At 47.0% G+C, this 18,378-nt stretch overlaps 1 protein-coding gene across 3 annotated transcripts in view; it reads left to right on the top strand.

Annotated features, from left to right (window-relative positions):
• LOC8040183 (phosphatidylinositol 4-phosphate 3-kinase C2 domain-containing subunit alpha) overlaps positions 1–17,403 on the top strand; it is a 32,398-nt gene extending 14,995 nt beyond the window's left edge. For all 3 annotated transcript variants that reach the window (XM_002414005.5, XM_029984856.4, XM_029984857.4), the window contains exon 3: positions 11,346–17,403. In XM_002414005.5, coding sequence (XP_002414050.3) covers positions 11,346–16,120 — 4,775 coding nt within the window. In that variant the 3' untranslated portion in view covers positions 16,121–17,403. The remainder of the gene's footprint in view (positions 1–11,345) is intronic.
• Positions 17,404–18,378: the final 975 nt, after the last annotated feature.

Here is an 18,378-nt window from a genome sequence, read left to right as displayed (position 1 = left end):
CACGAACCCGAACATCCCCGGGTGTTTTGCGGATTATCCCTCTTAACCCCGAAACGTAGCTGCTGGGAAGGGACCCCGTCGACCGGTTTATGTTGCCACGTGTGCATTGAATATGCCACGACTCCAACAGAAGGCGCCTCCGCCAGTTTTTCTCCGTTCCGAGGATGGAGCTGTTGTCAAGGTCGATGGAGTGGTTCGTCTTCTCGACATGTTCGGCCAGCGCGCTTCCCTCCACATTTTTCTTCGCGATGTCGTAGCGGTGGCGCCGCAGGCGCTCTGGATAGTTTTTCGTTTCCCCAACGTACGACGTGGGGCAGTCACCGCAGGGAATTTTATAAACCAGTCCCTGTGCCCTCTCCCTCGGGGGGCGATCCTTTGGCAGGGGGAGAAGGCCGCCAATGGTCGAGACTGGCGTGTGTGATACCGCTATGCCGTACTGTCGCAGTACTCGGGCGAGAACCTCGCTTGTGCCCTTGATGTAGGGTACACACACGCGGGTGGAGGGAGGGGGGGCGTCTTGGGTTGAAGGGGTGCGTCGAATTTTTTCCATCGTGCTTTTTACAAATCTAGCTGGGTAGCCATTCTTCCGCAGGTCTTGTTTGATCGTTTCGATCTCTTTTCGGAGGGTCTCCTCTGATGTGCAGACCGTGATCGCCCGTCTGACGAGTGCCAAAGCCACGGAAGACTTATGTGTCCTAGGGTGGCTTGAGGAAAAGTCCAGGTATCGGTCTGTGTGTGTCGGCTTCCTATACACACGGAAGTCCAGGCGGCCAGACTTTCTCACTGCACAGACGTCTAGGAAAAGGAGACAACCATCTGATTTGTGCTCAATCGTGAATTGAATAGCTGGCTCGATGGAGTTTAGATGTGTGTGGAGACGGTCAATCTCACTGGTCTTTACAAGACAAAAGCAGTCATCGACATACCGCAGGAAACACACTGGTCCTGGGGAGAAAGTGCCCAGGGCTTTTCTCTCGATTGCCTCCATTACGAGGTTTGCCACAGTGACGGAGACCGCAGCATCCATAGCCGTACCACTGGTTTGTCTGTAGAAGCGGCCAGCAAAAGAAAAATAAGTGCTGGATAGGCAGAATTCCAGTAGACGGCAAATCTCGTCCACCTCAAGGCACGTTCTTTCGGGGAGTCTCGTGTCAGACGAGAGGGCCTCCCCCGTCACAGACACTGCGAGAGGCACAGGCACACTTGTGAAAAGCGACACGACGTCTAAGGAGACAAGGCTCTCGGTCTCCTACATAATTATGACGATGTTTGCTCCCTTTTGGAGGAATATCGTCCACTGGCAGTGTGTCTCCAGGAAACTCACCTGAAGGGGGGGAGTCAGTCAAGTGTCTTTAGGCACTTCCCCATCTATTCGTTATTCTTGGCAATTTTAATGCACACAATCCTTTATGGGGCAGTACTAGACGCGATACTCATGGAGCAATTGTCAGACAGTTTATTTTATCTACAAATTTGCGTCTGTTTAACGAAAAGAAACCTACATATTTTAGTGCACCCACAAACTCATTTACATCAATTGACCTCTCTATGAGTGAACCTATTTTATTTTCACTCTTTTCATGGCAGGTTACAGATAGTCCTTTAGGCAGTGACCACATGCCGATTGTTTTAAGACGAAATAACCCAGGTGTGACCCTCCCCAGCCGAACTCCCCGCTGGAAATTTGAGAAGGCAAACTGGTCAGAATTCAGTGAATGCTCACTGCTCGCATGCACATCTCTTGACAAGCTTTCAATTGATGAAGTGAATGAATACTTAACGAATTGTATCCTTCAGGCAGCCATAATGGCAATCCCCATGACTGCGGGACGCCTCCCACGCCGTCCCAAGCCTTGGTGGAATGAAGACTGCTCAGAATCACGAAAAAAACAAAACAAGGCATGGAGCATATTTCGACGGTATCCGACATCAAGCAATCGTCTTCACTTTAAGCAAATGAAGGCCCGTGCACGGTACATTCGCCGGCAATCGAGAAGAACAAGTTTCCAAGGGTATGCGACATCAATAAATAGCCACACATCTTCGAAAGAGGTCTGGGACCGAATTAACAAAATCAATGGATCTTATAGTGCTTTCACCATCCCCCTGTTATCCTGCAACGGAACCTGTCCAGAAAGTCTAGAGCAACAAGCCAATATTCTCGGGGAACATTTCGAGTTTGTTTCAAGTTCCAGGCACTATTTACCATCATTTCTTCGGCTAAAACAACAGAAAGAAGCCAGGACCATAAGGGCACCTGGTGGTGCACGGGAGCCGTATAATAGATTTTTCACCCTTATTGAACTAAAGATGGTCCTTCATAGCGTCAAACCTCCGGCAACTGGTCCTGACGGTATCCACAACTTCATGTTGAATCATCTCCACCCGTCTACACTTGATCTGGTTTTATACTTTTTCAACAGAATATGGGAGTTTCCCATCAGCTTGGAGAACGGCTACAATTATCTCTGCTTAAACCTGGAAAAAACTCGGATGCTGCTACTAGTTACAGGCCACTCGCAATGACGAGCAGCTTTTGTAAAACCCTCGAAAAAATGATTAATAGACGACTGATGCAGCACCTGGAAAAACATTGCATCCTGGATAAATACCAGTGCGGTTTCCGCTCGTCCCGCTCGACGCAGGATCAATTGGTTCGATTGGAGACAACTGTTCGAGTGGCCTTTGTCAATAGACAGTACTGCCTCTCTGTGTTTTTCGATCTCGAGAAAGCATACAATACTGCATGGCGGTATGGAATTTTGAGGGACTTGATTGGATATCTGTATCCAGGGCTGCATGTTCCATGCCATTGAGAGCTATTTAGGTAGACGCACCTTCCAAGTAAGGCTGTGGTCTGTACATTCACGATGCTTTGTACAGGAAAAGGGTGTTTTACAGGGCGGTGTCCTAAGTGTTACTCTGTTTGCTATAAAAAGCAATTCTATCACGCGTGTCCTACCACCATCAGTCCACTATTCGCTATATGTAGATGACCTCCAGATCGGTGTTTCCTCATGTAACCTTTAAGTTCTCCACGGAGAAGACTGCTTGTGTTTGTTTTTTTATGAAAACGTGGTGTGATGCCGACGCCTTTGTTGACCATATACAGTGCACCAGTTCAGATAAAAACTGAGTATAAGTTTCTAGGGCTTATATTCGACTCCAAGCTCTTTTTCAGCCAGCATATCAAAACGTTAAAACAAAAATGCTATAAATCCCTTAATATTCTGAGAGTTCTGTCCCCCATGACTTGGGGTTCCGATCGACTGTGCCTTCTAAGAATCTATAGGTCGATTGTGCGGTCACGCCTAGATTATGGATGCTTAGTGAATGGATCAGCGAGTGCATCAACACTGAAAATGTTAGATCCAATCCATCATGACTTGCTACCGGCGCGTTTCGTACATCCCCTGTGCTGAGCCTCTATGCTGAAGCTAATGAAATGTCTCTAAAGAAAAGGCGAGATGTCCTAGGTCTAATGTATTCCCTTAGGATACAGTCTGTATTACAACATCCGTGTCGGGAACTAGTTGAGGGAGCACGTTTTGTACGAACCTTCCAAAGTAAGCCCACTGTTAAGCCTCCCTTTTCATTGCGGAACAAGACCGCGGCTGTTTCGGCTAGCCTTCAGATAAACCCACCTGTTGCTCAGCTTTTGGGAACAGTGGCACTCGGGAGCATAGTCTGCTCATCACAGACTTGTCACTCACTGAGTACACTAAGGAAAATACCCCACTAGAAGTCTTAAAGCAGGAATTGTTTCAGCTACAAAATACATATAAAGACTACACCAGCTTCTGTACTGACGGCACAAAAACCGACTCCTGTGTCAGCTGTTCCATGATTGGAGCATCACTTAAATGTGTGTGGAGGATTAATTCCAGTGCAACTATCTTGACTGCCAAGTTATATGGTTTACTATTGGCCACATACTATATTATCAAAAATAGGCATCCATAATTTGTAGTTTACTCTGATTAGTAGTTTACTCTGATTAGATCCCTTGAGATAGCAAAAAAAACCTTTAATAACTCAGCGACAACATAAAGTGATTGCTGCAGCTAGGGACAATAAATTGCAGATACCGTATTTACTCGCGTATAGGTCGACCTGTTTTTCAAAAATCGCCTCATCAAAACTGGGGGGTCGACCAATACGCGAATCCCGGTATTATATTTTTCAACTTTTTTTTTTTTGGGGGGGGTCCCGAAGTTAGGGGGTCGACCTATACGACGTATCGACCAATATGCGAGTAAATACGGTAGTCTTTTGCTGGGTGCCTAGTCACGTAGGTACTCCCGGCAATGAAGCTGCTGATCGTGCGGCTTCCACATGTGCTACAAGGAAGGTTGATATTCACAATATACCCTACCAAGACTACAAAGCGACCATAAAGAAAAGTATGAAGTGTAAATGGCAAGAGGAATGGTCCCGGGAAACCAACAACAAACTCCATGTTGTGAAGCCGATGCTACAGGAGCGGGCGAGTGCCCGTCATAGGGACCGTTTTTTCGAGTTAGTCCTTTGTCGGTTAAGAATTGGCCACACATATCTAACACATGGGTATCTGCTTTGCCGAGAGTATTTACCCGCATGCGAACACCGTTCAGAGCCATTAACTGTAGTGCATATCCTTCTTGAGTGCCCCGCATATCACAGATACTGCCATTCTATTTTGCCCAGTTTTATTCAGCACAGATACCTTTACACCTTGCTCTTCTGCTTGGATATGAACCTTTTATAAATCATACAAATGTTTTTAAATTCCTAGAAAGCACTGGACTTTTACGTCAACTTTAAACTTGCCTTGCAATTTTAAATTTTTCATCCACATTATTTATACACGGATTCATGTCCGTCCTTTTATTCTATCTCTGGCCACTAGAGCCCTCTTCTCTCTAGAAACCATTTCATGAAATAGTTATAGATTTTGGCACTCTATAGCCTTAGACGCTTTTGTGCCGATAAAACTTAATCAATCAATCAATCTGCGATTGTTAAGTAGCATTACTTCTTACGGAGTGAGGGATTGCATCAACATAATAGGTCTGATCACCAATATGTAGATGATTATACATAAGCCGAGACTTTACACTTTTTCCCTTGGCAAATTCTAAAACTTTTTACTTTTATTGCGGATTTTAGGTGAGAAATCTCCACTAAGTGAGAAACCAGTGTCCTGAAGCCTGGACCCTAGAAATAAAATATCCTGTTTCAGCTTAAACGACACAAACTTTACGGTTAAAGTCCTGTTATGATTTGGCCTAAATATTCCCAGCCTATGAGCACGTTCCAAGCACAAAGAATTCATTTCCACTCCTAGGACCTCCCGGCAAAGTGAGACAACTTTACCCTCCAAGACAGACCTTGTTTCGCCCTTCGAGTCATCAATTCTATAAAAAATCGAATTTGACATGCAAGAATGACTCTTGAAATTATCACACTGCGAGGGCAGGCTTCTGACTTGTGCAGCCAACCGATTAGTGGAGGCATTAAAACTGTCCATATAAATCCGTAACTGTGGCAACGGGGCCACATTAAAGAGATGGTGAACCGAAATTTGGATTTCAAAAAAACAATGCTGGAGATGTAGGCGGGACGCTACAATCCCTACAACACTACTAGTAAGGCGATATCTCAAATGGACGGCCGTATTTTTGGAAAAAGAGGTTGAGATTGAACCAGGCCGACGAGGCACGTGACCGTCTAGATACCTAGTTTCCTCCTCTCTTCGCTTCGCTCCCTCAAGGCCGTGAGGCGGAGAAGACACGAGGCCGTTCCCTCTCCTCGGAGAAACATGACGTCAACATTCCTGCCAAATGCGCCTCTTTTTCTGAAAAATACGGTCATCCGTTCGAGATATCGCTGTATGAGTGATGTTTTGGTGTTTGTAGCATCCCGTTGCACGCTTTTGCCGTGTGTTTTGGGGAATTCAGATTTCGGTTCAGCATCCCTTTAACCTCGACAGTCGTGAACCTCATCGTCAGCTCTCCTATTTTTACATCTATAGAGTTCTGATTGGTTTAAATCATGTTTAGTTCATTTAGAAGCACAGCCTCACCTGCTTGAAGTTGGGGTAAAATCGCCAGACTCTGCAGCATAACTTGTTCTCAAGCTTCCGTAGGGGGACCCGGGTTCGTCTCAACGTTTCCCACAAGTAATAGGAGGAACTTTGTACAATCAAACAAATAACAAAAAACACTGTTCGGCACAGCAGCAGGACAAGGCAGTTATCGTCACTTTAAAACGTAGATACATTAAATTTCCTAATCTGCAAATACACGAAAAGTGGATTCAAAAACATTGTGTTGGCGGCCCTGCCGCTATGCCCACTGAAGAGATCCGTTGACAGTCATGTTGTTATATGTTCCCAGATTGCAATTGATGCTGATGATGCGGGGTCAGGCTTGACATGTCGATTTGCAGGAAGACCGGTTCGGGGAAGAGGGGCGTCTCTTCATAGATAAACTGGTTCCACGTGTCGGTCCAATGTTGCGATGATTACGAGGGGGTTACGTTGCTGAAGACGAACTTGTGCTGGCCCGGAACGTAAGGGGCAAATGAAGCAGCAGCAGCTGCAAAGACACAAAAAGTGGGTTCAGAAACATTGTGTTGGCAACCCTGCCGCTATGCCCATTGACGTGGACATAGAGCATTAGAGCTTTAGCACCCTTTGCTAAAACTCTAATGCCTGTATCTTCACACCACTTCACACTGCATTGTAATCACTTGGCAAGTGCACGCACATGGTATGTTCAAACAGCGATACGGGAGCGATATCTCTATCAATAGCAACTCAGGCAACCTGAGAATAAGACAACTTTACCGCTGGAAAAAAAGAAAGCACCCCAGTGTACTATTTACATACCTCAAGCTCAGGAACAAGGGTTCAAAAATGTCACAGAGCTTAAGTCGTGCCCAAGCACCCCAACCCAAATGATGGTGTTTGTGGCGCTGGGGCTGCCGCTACGACAGGATTAATATAACATTGAATAATTTAAGTGATCCCATTGTTTTCTAACAAATAATATTACACTATGTTTATTAGTAAAAGTTTTTCTGGAAAATTATGAGCAAGAATCTCAAAATGTAACTTTTTTTTCACAGCAGCTGTGTCTAGTGGCCAGCCGAGGTAACACTACAAGTAACGGAGTAACTTGCTACATAGTATATCACTCCATGGAGCACCTATCTCAGCCGCGAAGGGCCCCAAGTGTTATTGCTCTATGGGCAGACCAGTAAAATGGCAGGTTAGTTTCGGTTTCGGTATACCGTATTGCTACAGCTAAAATATACTTTAAAAGTTCTTGGGAATTTTACTTGCTGTTCTAGACTCAGACTCTTGTGCATCTTCAGAAAATATGCTTAGTAGTTGAAAACGTTCAAATTGACGCCAGAGCTTTCCTTCAAGAATGAGCAGTGCAGTAATGCACTGATTCTACAGTTCTCCTGGTTTTATTTGTCCTCGGTGAAAGCATGCACTTCCATGTTTGTCCATCTTTTTTTACTATCGGAGCTTTTCACGTCATCAACTGACGACTTCTACATAGGGTAGTTTAAATTTCCTTTCCTTGTACAACACTGCAGTTTTAATCCTCATTGGTTTCTATAGCAAAGCAGTAATTGTCTAATTGTTCATTTTCATTGGCATCAGTTCTTTATTTGCCATGGCCTTTAAACGGTACTCCTGCCCTTTGGTGGTTCTTGATACACAGGTTACTTGGGCTAGTTTGTTAAAGGGATACTGAATCGAAACTTAAAATGTATGTAAAACATTCAAAACTAAGTAAATGATAATCACAGGCTTGCATTTTGAGCAGATGTCTATATTCTTCGCTCTTAATGCTGGACCTTGGCGAGCACTTCAAAGTCGGTCATCGAAGAGCATGCGATGCGTCCCGGAAGATAAAGTGCGCCTGTGACGACATCGTGTCTGGCAGGGCCAGGCGTACCGTAGTTACGAGTTTTGCCACTTGGTGATGTCAAGCCATTACGACCTCGTTTTGTCAAGGTACCCGAGGACTGAATGACCTCACGACCGCACCATCTCCACCTCCACCAACACGTTTGCGGAGTGCTGGTGCTACTGGCTGCCTACAGTTGTGCGTGTAGAGCACCATGCCAACATGAAGATTACTACTACGATGACGGCATCAGTCTGCTCTGCCGGCTCGCTTGCAACGAGATTGCAGTCAAGCAATGCCTTTAGTCGGTCAAACCATAGTGTTGTTTGGTCCACATACTACATTGGTGCCTTTGCGCTCCTTTCGGAGTGAAGTCCTTCTTACAAAAATTATTGCAACACAAGCTTAGGATATGGCGGATGAGCGATACAGAAATCTTCGGCAGTTCCCCTTCGTTGGTAAAGTGGTGAACCAGCATGTCGCTTTAGTCTGTACACCACACTTCTGCTTAAGCCGGCCCCTTGCCGCACAATGGCGTGGCGTCTCGCTGTAAACACGCAAAATGATCACAAACATTTGATTCGTCCAGTGAAGCAATCTTTTCGAAGGGGATGGCTGCCCGTCCATCAAGTTCGTCAACGCGGGAAGGGCTCTACAAAGGTTGGCATGGCCTACTTGACAATATTGTTTCCGCCAATCTCCCACAATGGCGTTCTCCCACGGCACAGCGCTGCTGTTACAGGTCCAATGGCAACAGGGCCCTCCAACGAAGCTTCAGGGGCCTCCGCTAGGTGAAGTTCGTGAATTGTTTTAAGACTAGGGCTGGGCATCGATTAAAAATTTGAACCCGCTTAATCGCCACCCTTTAATTGATTTATTGATTGATTAATCGGTCTCTCTCATTTTCATGCATACTATTTTTAGAGCTTCAAAATTACTTCTTTTTTTTCCTTTTGCTGATTATGTGATATACGGTGCAATATACAATATCTACTATGAATCCACTTCGATATGTGTTGAGAACAGTCCAAGAACACTCACACTCACAGACGTTTTACTTCAGCTGCATGAGACTAAGAGGGTCGTTGATGATCTCCAGCAGGAGTGACTGCCTTTGTTTGTTCACAATAGCCGCTGCTGCACTAAATGAACATTGCACAGCATAGAAGTGGCCAGGACAAATGTAACTATCTGCACTTGTCTAGAGTAACAAATCTCGAGTTTACTTTAGGTTTAAAATTTCGCCTAAAATTTGCCCTTCATGCAACTGTACCCATCTGCGTGGTAAGAGCGTTTAATTTTTCTTTCTTTTGGTCTGTTAAAATTCCACCAATTAACCGGTTAAAAATATTAATCGTAATTAAAGCATTGATTTATTAATCGGTAGGTTAATCTATCAGTCGCCCAGCACAAATTAAGACATCTGTTCGCACACTTTCGAACCAACAACTGGTGTTCCTGAGGTCTTTGTGTGCACTAAGTCGCTGTTGTTTATTTGGAAAAAACACTCTCTATAGTTTGTGTCACTAGTTCCGTGCAGTACAGGCAAAGGCAACGCCAGGCGAGAGGATCAAGGGCGAGCAGTAGGAAGGCTGAGGACAAGGAGAGAAACCTCCTCTCCTTTCTGCCGTTCCTAGTGCTCTCCCTTTCTCCCCTCGCCCTCTATTTCCCTCCTCTCTTGTCCTCCCTTCCTAGTGCTCGCCCTTTCTTTCTTCGCCTGGCGTTGCCTTCTCCGGCACTGCACACAACTAGTGACACAGCATAATACGGATGCCTTCAGCCTGTTTTGTCGTCATGTCGAGGCAAAGCTTGCTTGATATAATCACTTTTTTTTATGGGACGATAGATGCCTTGCTGATGCAATTTACTCTAATATGTCTTGTATTTTATGTGCCTCAAACTTCTCTGCTTGTTTAGCTTTTGTGTCCGTATGATAAACACAGTTTTGGCACCAAGTGGTATCACCGCTGCTAAATAGCAGGGTTGTGAGAAATGGATTGCAATTAGCTGAGGGTCCCCTGTTTGTTTCTTGCAAAATGAATACAGCACACAAAAAGTTTGTCAATTGAAAAGAGAAATATAGACGAGTGCTGCACTTGGGGGGGGTGGGGGGGGGGGGGGGGAGGTCTTGTGTACTTCTTTCCTCGGTCTGCATATTTTTGTGCACTGTGTTTATTCTTCTAGTCACGAATCAACTTGCTTACATCGCCACTTTAGTATGTTTCTACATTGATGCATGATTCTTTCCAGTGTTGACTCCGTCAAGTTTCACCATAAACATGTGGGCGCATACAATGCATCTTTCCACTGTAGCGTTGTTCTCCAGGGACAGAGGCTAACTCTCGTACTCGGGCTGAGACCTCCAGTCTTTCCGAAGTACGCGCCGACATAATCTTTGCGGTCCATGTATCATTTCGTGGAAACACGTTTTATGGACAAATTTTCATCTGTAGGAAAACATTTTGTTGATGAAATGCTGCAGGCTGTTGTGTCCGTGAAACATTGCAACATTGATGAAATGCTGCAGGCTCTTGTGTCCGTGAAACATTGCAACGTTGATGAAATGCGTGTCGCATTTCATCAACATTGTGACATTCCACGGACAGAAGAGCCTGCGACGTTTCATTGTCAAAATTTTTTTTCTACAGATTGGGTTGGATTTTGCCTTAATACACATCGATACACTGCACACACACTGGGGGCTTCCATCAGACGGGCACTTGAAACTTGTCCTGTGAGGGGGTAGCAGGCCATGGTCCAAGTCTGACCAACACCACTCGATGCCAAGACACATACATTGGCTCCTCAGAAACATGCACTAATCAAGCTTCAGCACATTTGGTGCTTGGTGCGGGTCGAGAATTCACCGACATTGACTTAATAAGCAGACCTTGTCTTCTAGGTCATATTGGTCTGGCTCGCAAATAAAAAAACAAATTGTTCACTAAAAATAGGGCATTTGGTGGCCACACTTGCCTTTGTAGCTTCCACAATACACCACCCAACTTTAATTGCACTGTCGGCATGGTCGGCTGTCTGATTGGCGGCATTACTTCATGCTCATAGTGAAGGTTGAATAGTATGATTTCTTTGCAGTTTCTTTGAAGAGAAAATTTGGTCTGGTGTGATATGATGAGCACAAAGACTTTTCTTAATTTTTAGGTTTGTGTACAATATAGTAAACCTCATGGGAGCAAGTTTGGGGACAATGTGCATTAAAAATTAAGACAACTAAAAAAAAAAAAATTAACTGTTGGGATGTTTTTTTGTTTTTTTTTTCCTTTACATTTTTGGCACTCAAATGATACGACCCCCGAGTACTTTCTATGGCTGGAGAGTATCCCTCAAATAAAAAATTAGGCACCCTCGCTCTATTGTCTCACATGCTAACACTGGTGCATTTCTAGCTTTGCTGTAACAGATCCTTTGACTGTGCAGGGCCACCTCCCCTCCCACCTCGTCGGAGCGTCTTCTCCGACAAGTGCAACGGATCGGGGGACCTTACCTCCATCCCTCCAGCTCCAACGTCAGCTGCGACTTGGACCAGTTCGGACCTTCTGAAGCTTCTGCGCGCCCCATCGGGAAGTGACTCGCGGACAAGCATCAAGTCCATTGATGCACTCTTCCTCGAAGACCATTCCTGGAAACAACAGTCGTCGTCTGTCACCACTACCCGCACCGAGCATTTCCAGCAACGGCAGCAAACCTGGGTCAGCACTCACCAGCAGAATCACGTGTTTGTCGGCACTGAGATGACCCACAGCAATTCGGCGCCCAACTTCAATGCCCTCTCGTCCAGTGCAGGCGTCTCCCCAGTCCATGTACACAACCTCAACTCAGCACTGCCTTCAAAACTGGACATTGAAAAGACAATGTTCAGCGTGCTACGGAAGAGGCCGGACAGCAACCTCATCGACCTGAGTGGAGATGCAGAGTTGGCGAGGAAGAGAGAGAGTCTCCGCAAGTCTGGCGACTCTCTCGATGACCTCTTAGACTTGTTTGACCCATTACGTGAGTTCGAGCTTACCGTCGAGGTTGAAGAAAAAACGCACACTTCGCAGTCTGCGGCTGAGGCTTATAGAAGCGAACAGACAGAGTGCAAGGCCAGTGCTGCTCCATCAAGGCCACCACGGCACAGCCCTGTTTCTGCACAGAAAAGGGCTCAAGACAGTCCTCCTCAGGAAGCGGCCCATTCTGTCGAAGCTCTCCGAATGCAGAGACACATACACCGGATGGAACTCCTTGGCAGTCTGACAGTCGAGAGGCGAGAAGTTACCCATGGCGACGACATCGAGGCTTTCTGGGCGAAGGTGAAGCAGCTGAGAAGCGAGTTCACCTACGACGATCATCACACCAACGCAGGCCTCGTCATCAGCCCGACCCTCGAAAACAAGTGGGAAAAGCATCTGAGCATCAAGCTGGAAGTCACAACGTCCATCGCCGATCGGCCATTTTGCTTCACATGCGACGTAGGTACGAGCATAGAGCACATCATCAGCAACACCATCTGCTCCCTGAGGGACGACCTCTCTGACATCGCCTTGGAGAATTACGTTTTGAAAGTGAAGGGCCTTGCGGAGTACCTCACACCAGATTCAGTCTTGAAAGAGTATGAGTATGTTCATCAGTGCTACAAGTTCATGAAGCCGGTCTGTCTAACTCTGATAGATGTCCGCGACCTCAAGAAGCCCTGGATGAGGACCCTGAGAGACGACAGCGAGTTTTTGGAGGTGAAGACGAAGGCCTTGCTCTCGCAGCCACCTGGACGAGTTTCCTTTGACTCTGTTTCAATACTGATGGAAACCTTCCGAAAGGAAGCCAAGAAGGTTCAGTCTTCGGCGTGTTCCGGGTGCTTGCAGCCTAATGGTGCAATCCAAGCTGTGAAGGCTATTTGTGCCACACTCTCTCAGATTGAAATTCTCGAGATTATTCATGCCATTGAAGGACTGAAGCACATCTGCAGTCAGGTCCCCGAGGCAGATGGCTCGAATGATGACTTTGCTGCCTCTCAGGAAGCCGGCCGAGGTTCCGTCGTAACACGTGAGCGAGTGGCTGAAGTAGTGTTTTACTCCCTTTTGCAACTGCAGTCGGCACTTCGTACCCTTGTCACAATTTACTGCCGCAGCTTCCGTGTTGACTTCTGTCTTCCACCAGGGGAAGACGGCCCAGTAAAGAAGCAACAGCGCCCTGTCACCACATTTCACGACACCTTTCTTTTCAATGCGGGAAGTGTCCATCAACTTAGGCCCCAGTGGGTCGCCGAGTATGACCAGTTCCTACTTTCCTGTGAGCTTCGTTATGGCTCGCGCGTCATGTCGGTGGGCGAGACTAAGAAGGTGAAGGCAAGTCGCAACTTGTTTGAGCTGATTGTCTTCGACGAGTGGCTTGAAATGAAGGTGTTTATGAGGAACCTTCCTCGGGAAGCGACCCTCTACATGGCACTCTACGGCATCAAGCCCTCTCAGGAAAACAAGTCTGCGGAGCCTCAGGCATTGGACCGTGTCCTTTTGGCCTGGACTAGTCAGGCACTCTTCAGCAGCCGACTCGAGCTGATCCAAGGGAGCCTCTTTCTGGGCTTCTGGTCATCGGAGGTTGACGAGCAGAGTGGCCCTGCCCAAAGCAACGATGCCTTTTCCTGTCCCATCCTCCGCGTTCAGTTCCCAGAGTTTGAGTCTGATGTCATCTTTCCGCAAGTGGCCAGGGATGACATCGTTACTTGCAGGGCCAGCACATACCCTCTGGACAGCGTCATGATTCAAGAAATCTCCGACATCCTCGAGAAGGATCCTCTCTCTGTGCCGACTACCGAGGATAGGAAATTCTTCTGGGACCACCGTCACTATACTCTTGAAATTCCTCACCTGCTTCCCAAGGTTCTTCTCTCGGCCCACAGCTGGAGTTGGCCTTTCCTCCCGGACATCTACTTTCTGCTGACCGAGTGGAGGCCAGCGTCCCCCATCAATGCACTCACACTGCTGCTTCCTCTCTTCCCCGACACCCAAGTACGACAGACTGCGGTGAAGTGGATCAAGAACATCGGCAGCGATGAGTTGTGCGACCACCTCCCGCAGTTGATTCAAGCACTCCGGTTCGAGACGTGGGAAGATGCACCCATCACCTGGTTTCTCCTGGAACGTTCTCTAACCAGTGTTCGTGTTGCCCACCAGATGTTCTGGCTGCTCAAGCAGAACATGGAAAACCCTCTGACGCTCAAGAGAATGAAGCTCATCGTTCAGACACTCCTGGTCATTGTTGGAAAGTCCTTTAGGGAGATCATTGAGAAGCAGGAAGAACACCTGAATCAGCTATGCATCATCGCAGAAGGGGTGAAGGAGACGAGGGAGTCTCTGCGGTTGGACAAGCTTCTTCAAGAGATGGAGACCATTCACAACATGATGGAAGAGAGTCCATCATGCCTTCCTCTGAATCCAGCCATGGAAGTGTGTGGTGTCGATGTCAAGTCCTGCTCATACTTTACCTCCAACACCCTTCCATTGAAGGTTGTCTACAGAAGCACCGAGCCTGGAGCAAAGCCGATCGAAGTTATCTACAAGGTAGGGGACGACCTTCGCCAAGACATGCTTACTCTTCAGATGATTCGTATCATGGACAAGTTCTGGCTGAAGGAAGGGCTCGACCTCAAAATTATTACGTTCACGTGTGTCGCCACTGGAAACAGGAAGGGTATGGTAGAGATGGTCACAGAAGCCGAGACGCTGAGGAGAATCCAAACCGAACACGGTCTCACGGGCTCTTTCAAAGACCGCCCCATTGCGGAGTGGCTGCAGCGACACAACACTTCGGAACTGGAGTATCAACAGGCGGTAGAAAACTTCACCTACTCATGTGCCGGTTACTGCGTCGCCACCTACATCCTCGGCATCTGCGATCGGCACAACGACAATATCATGCTGAAAACCTCCGGACACATGTTTCACATTGACTTTGGAAAGTTCCTCGGTGATTCACAGATGTTTGTCAACTTCAAGCGTGACAGGGCCCCATTCGTACTTACTTCCGACATGGTGTACGTGATCAACGGAGGCGAGAAACCCAGCAAGAAGTTTCAGGTGTTCATCGACCTGTGTTGTCAGGCATTCAACATTGTTCGTCGTAACAGCAACATATTTATGACCCTCTTCGAGCTGATGGTGACTTCAGGTGTTCCCGGAGTAAGCACCGACGCCGTAAACTTTGTGCAAAAGTCGCTCCTCCTGGGCAGTTCGGAAGGTGAGGCCACTGCTCATTTTACACGGCTCATTGAGGAGAGCCTTCGGTCGCGCTTCACCCAGCTCAACTTCTTCATCCACAACATCGCCCAGCTTCGCTTCACCGGTGACCACAACGATGGACTCCTGCTCTCTTTCGTGCCCCGCACGTTCACCAAGGAGTCCGATGGGAGGATCGTGTCCCTGACAGTCACCGGCTGCCACAAACGCTACGAACCCGAGAAGCATTACACTTACTCCGTAAAGATCACGCGGGAGTCCCAGACATCCTCCATTCATGTCTTCCGGACATACGCGGAGTTCCTCGAGCTCTACCAGAAGCTGGTGAGAATGTTCCCCCTTGCCAAGTTCTATCCACTGTCCAAGGGGTCCTTCGTAGGACGCAGCAACACGCGTGAGGTGGCCGAACGTCGGAAGCAAGACGTCGAGGCCTTCCTCTTGTCCTTGAAGAAGATGGCCGAAGAGGTGTCACACTGCAGTCTCATCTACACCTTCTTCCACCCGCTCCTGAGGGACCAAGAAGGGATGGCGGAGGACGAGACGCTCACCGACAACTTGTGCCAGTTTAGCAAGCGGGTCAACCTGTCGCAGGGGATTGTGGGTCGCATCAAGCTGTCCATCGTCTACAAGGCCGGCAGCCTGTCCGTCATGGTGATGCACGCCGAGAACCTTTCGTGCGAGCGCAAGTCGTCACCCGACCCGTACGTCAAGACGTACCTTCTGCCAGACTGGGACAAGTCGACCAAGAAGAAGACGAAAGTGGTCTTCAAGAACAGTCACCCCAGCTTCATGGAGCTGTTGGTGTACAACTTTCCGCTGGCTGTCGTGCGTAGCAGGATGCTTGAGGTGTCGGCGTGGGACCACGACAGGGTCCAGGAGAACGAGTTCCTTGGCGCAGCCATCATTGAACTGTCCAGGATGGATCTGTCCACAGAGACCACTCACTGGTATCATCTGAACAATGTTCGCTACCGGTGGCAGTGACGTAGCAGTGATGTGTTTGTGTGTGTGAATGGACAAAGCGATGCCAATTTTTTGGGCGTGTGTGCGAGTTGTTATTGTATGTCTAAGTTGTGCGAGATTGCAAGTCTCAGCTCTTGTGGTATGTGTATTCGGGGGGATGTAGTGCGAGAGTGCTCCCATGTTTCTTGCATGTGGAGACTGTTGATAGAAGGAAGTGTACAGTCTAGGACGCTTAGTATAATCATACATCATTCTTTCTTAACTTTTAATGTTTAATGAGAGAAAGTGGCAGTTAGAATTTGTTCAGCATACTCATTTTCTATCTGAGCACAACCATCAGAAAGTGCAGCAGTCTCTTTTTATCGTGCGGAACTATACCTTGAAATATTTATTCACGTACACGCGGCCGGCAGTCATATATTTTCCCAGATGTTGAGACTCTATCGACATGTTTAAATGTCTTAATTTAGTTTTCTTGTTTGTTTTTATTGCTTTTTTGTTTTGTTCTTTCTAGAATATAGATGTACTCTATTTTTGTACCAATCAGCGTTCACTTTCTTTCTCTTAATGTTTTCCCTACTTGCTGTCTGTTTACAGTGTCACTCGCAAACATTGGGTAGCTTTTCTGTAAATATTTTCCCGTCTTTATGCCATTTAAAAATGGATCCCTTAAGGCAACTTTGTTTGACAAGTGTCTGTTTTTCAATTTTCTGGAAGTTTGATATAGCTATTTTTTTAGATTGCTTCAATATACGTATTACCTCTTATTTATGGCAGCCTCGCTCGCTTCTATAAATTTGTTTTGCCTTTTAGTTGATGCTTTTTGACACTATAAGGCACCAGACTGGAAGAAAAAAAATGTCGCAGCCGTAAATGTAGTATGGCAATTCTTGTCATGCATAAAAAATGTGTCTGGTTGTATAAATGTTTAATATACACAGTTATTTCTTTAATTAAATCTTACTAAGCTTTGTTGTGATCTAATTCTATTTTCTGTGTTTGATTGCTCTGTCTGCTCAAATACATAGAAGATATGCAGAACTGTGGCCTGTGCAGCCACAAAACTTGGCCTATACATTGTTTTAGTCCAGTTTTCTAGAAAACTATAGGCCAGAGGTGTTTTCAGTGTGTGTTAGGATTGGGTGAATTAGAGCCTGCTGGGTGCCAAGTGCCTTTTCATAATAACCCTGGGGCCAATGTAGGACTTGATTACTCATGTCGCTCTCTTTCATGCATTCAATATGTTTCTAAACGTCTTTTGTAAAGCTCGATATCTAAAAATAAACTTTGTGGTACTACTAGGATACATTTCTCTCTCAATTCCTGGGCAACTCCGGTCCATACTTTCGATTTTGGGATTGACAGTTTTTAGTGCAGTCTGCGTCCAAGAATTGCAAGGTGTAATTTTTTTCTCGTTACTGTGCATAGTTTTAAAGATATGGCGCCTCAAAGTTTTGTTTCGGGCGCAGCCAACAAAACCGAAACTAGCCGCTCGAGGTCCCGGCAACACTGGAAATCAGCCGCAATGTGAACGTGACGTCAGGATCGTTCTCGTTCAACGAGTACGTAGGCCGATCGGCACCTAAATCTGTTACGCTAGCTGTCTAAAGATAGGAGGTAAGCTGATTTTTTTTAAATTCTGTATGCATGGTAGTTATTTAGCATATGTAGCAAGAGTTAGTGCGTATACCCAAAAGCTGGCGACTGGAAAACCCGTGAACTGCCGCTGCCGTGCGTGCGCTATGCCATACTCGTCGCTTGTATATCCTGAAGCTAGCGAATGAAAAACGAGTGAACTCGTTCGGTGCCGTGCTCGGCGGCTGTCGCCGTGCGTACGGTCTTCCGTACTGATTGCTAGGCCTAAATCGTCATCGGGGGCCCCGTGGAAGGAGCGGCGTGGCGTTGCTCTACGCAGCGCTGCCAGTGACGTACAGTACTGGGGGCCCTCTCGCTTTCGCGCTGCGGGTCAGTCCCAGACACAAAGCTTTGAGGCTCTCCGGCGTGGGCCGCGGCGCTTGAACACACGTGTGTTGGGCTGTACACGTCTGTTTTTTTCGTTCTTTTTTCGTCGGGCGCGTAGAAGCCGAAGTCCAAAGTCCACTTGTCGAACAGCGTTCACCCACACCTTTTCCAATTTCCGGTCCGTTGGAAACTAGTGAAAAAGCACCAACTTGCGCAGCGGGTTGTGTGAGCAGCACACAGCGCTACAAGTTGTACTCGGCATCTTTTGAGCAACAGTTGGGCAGTCTTGGGCGCACCAAGTTGCTCGCTAAAACGAG

Source organism: Ixodes scapularis, unplaced genomic scaffold, assembly GCF_016920785.2.
Source record: "Ixodes scapularis isolate PalLabHiFi unplaced genomic scaffold, ASM1692078v2 PGA_scaffold7__128_contigs__length_106722199, whole genome shotgun sequence".
NCBI classification, from domain to species: Eukaryota; Metazoa; Arthropoda; class Arachnida; order Ixodida; family Ixodidae; genus Ixodes; species Ixodes scapularis.
The sequence above is the reverse complement of the archived record's forward strand: the minus strand, read 5'-3'. Positions and strand labels throughout refer to the sequence as shown.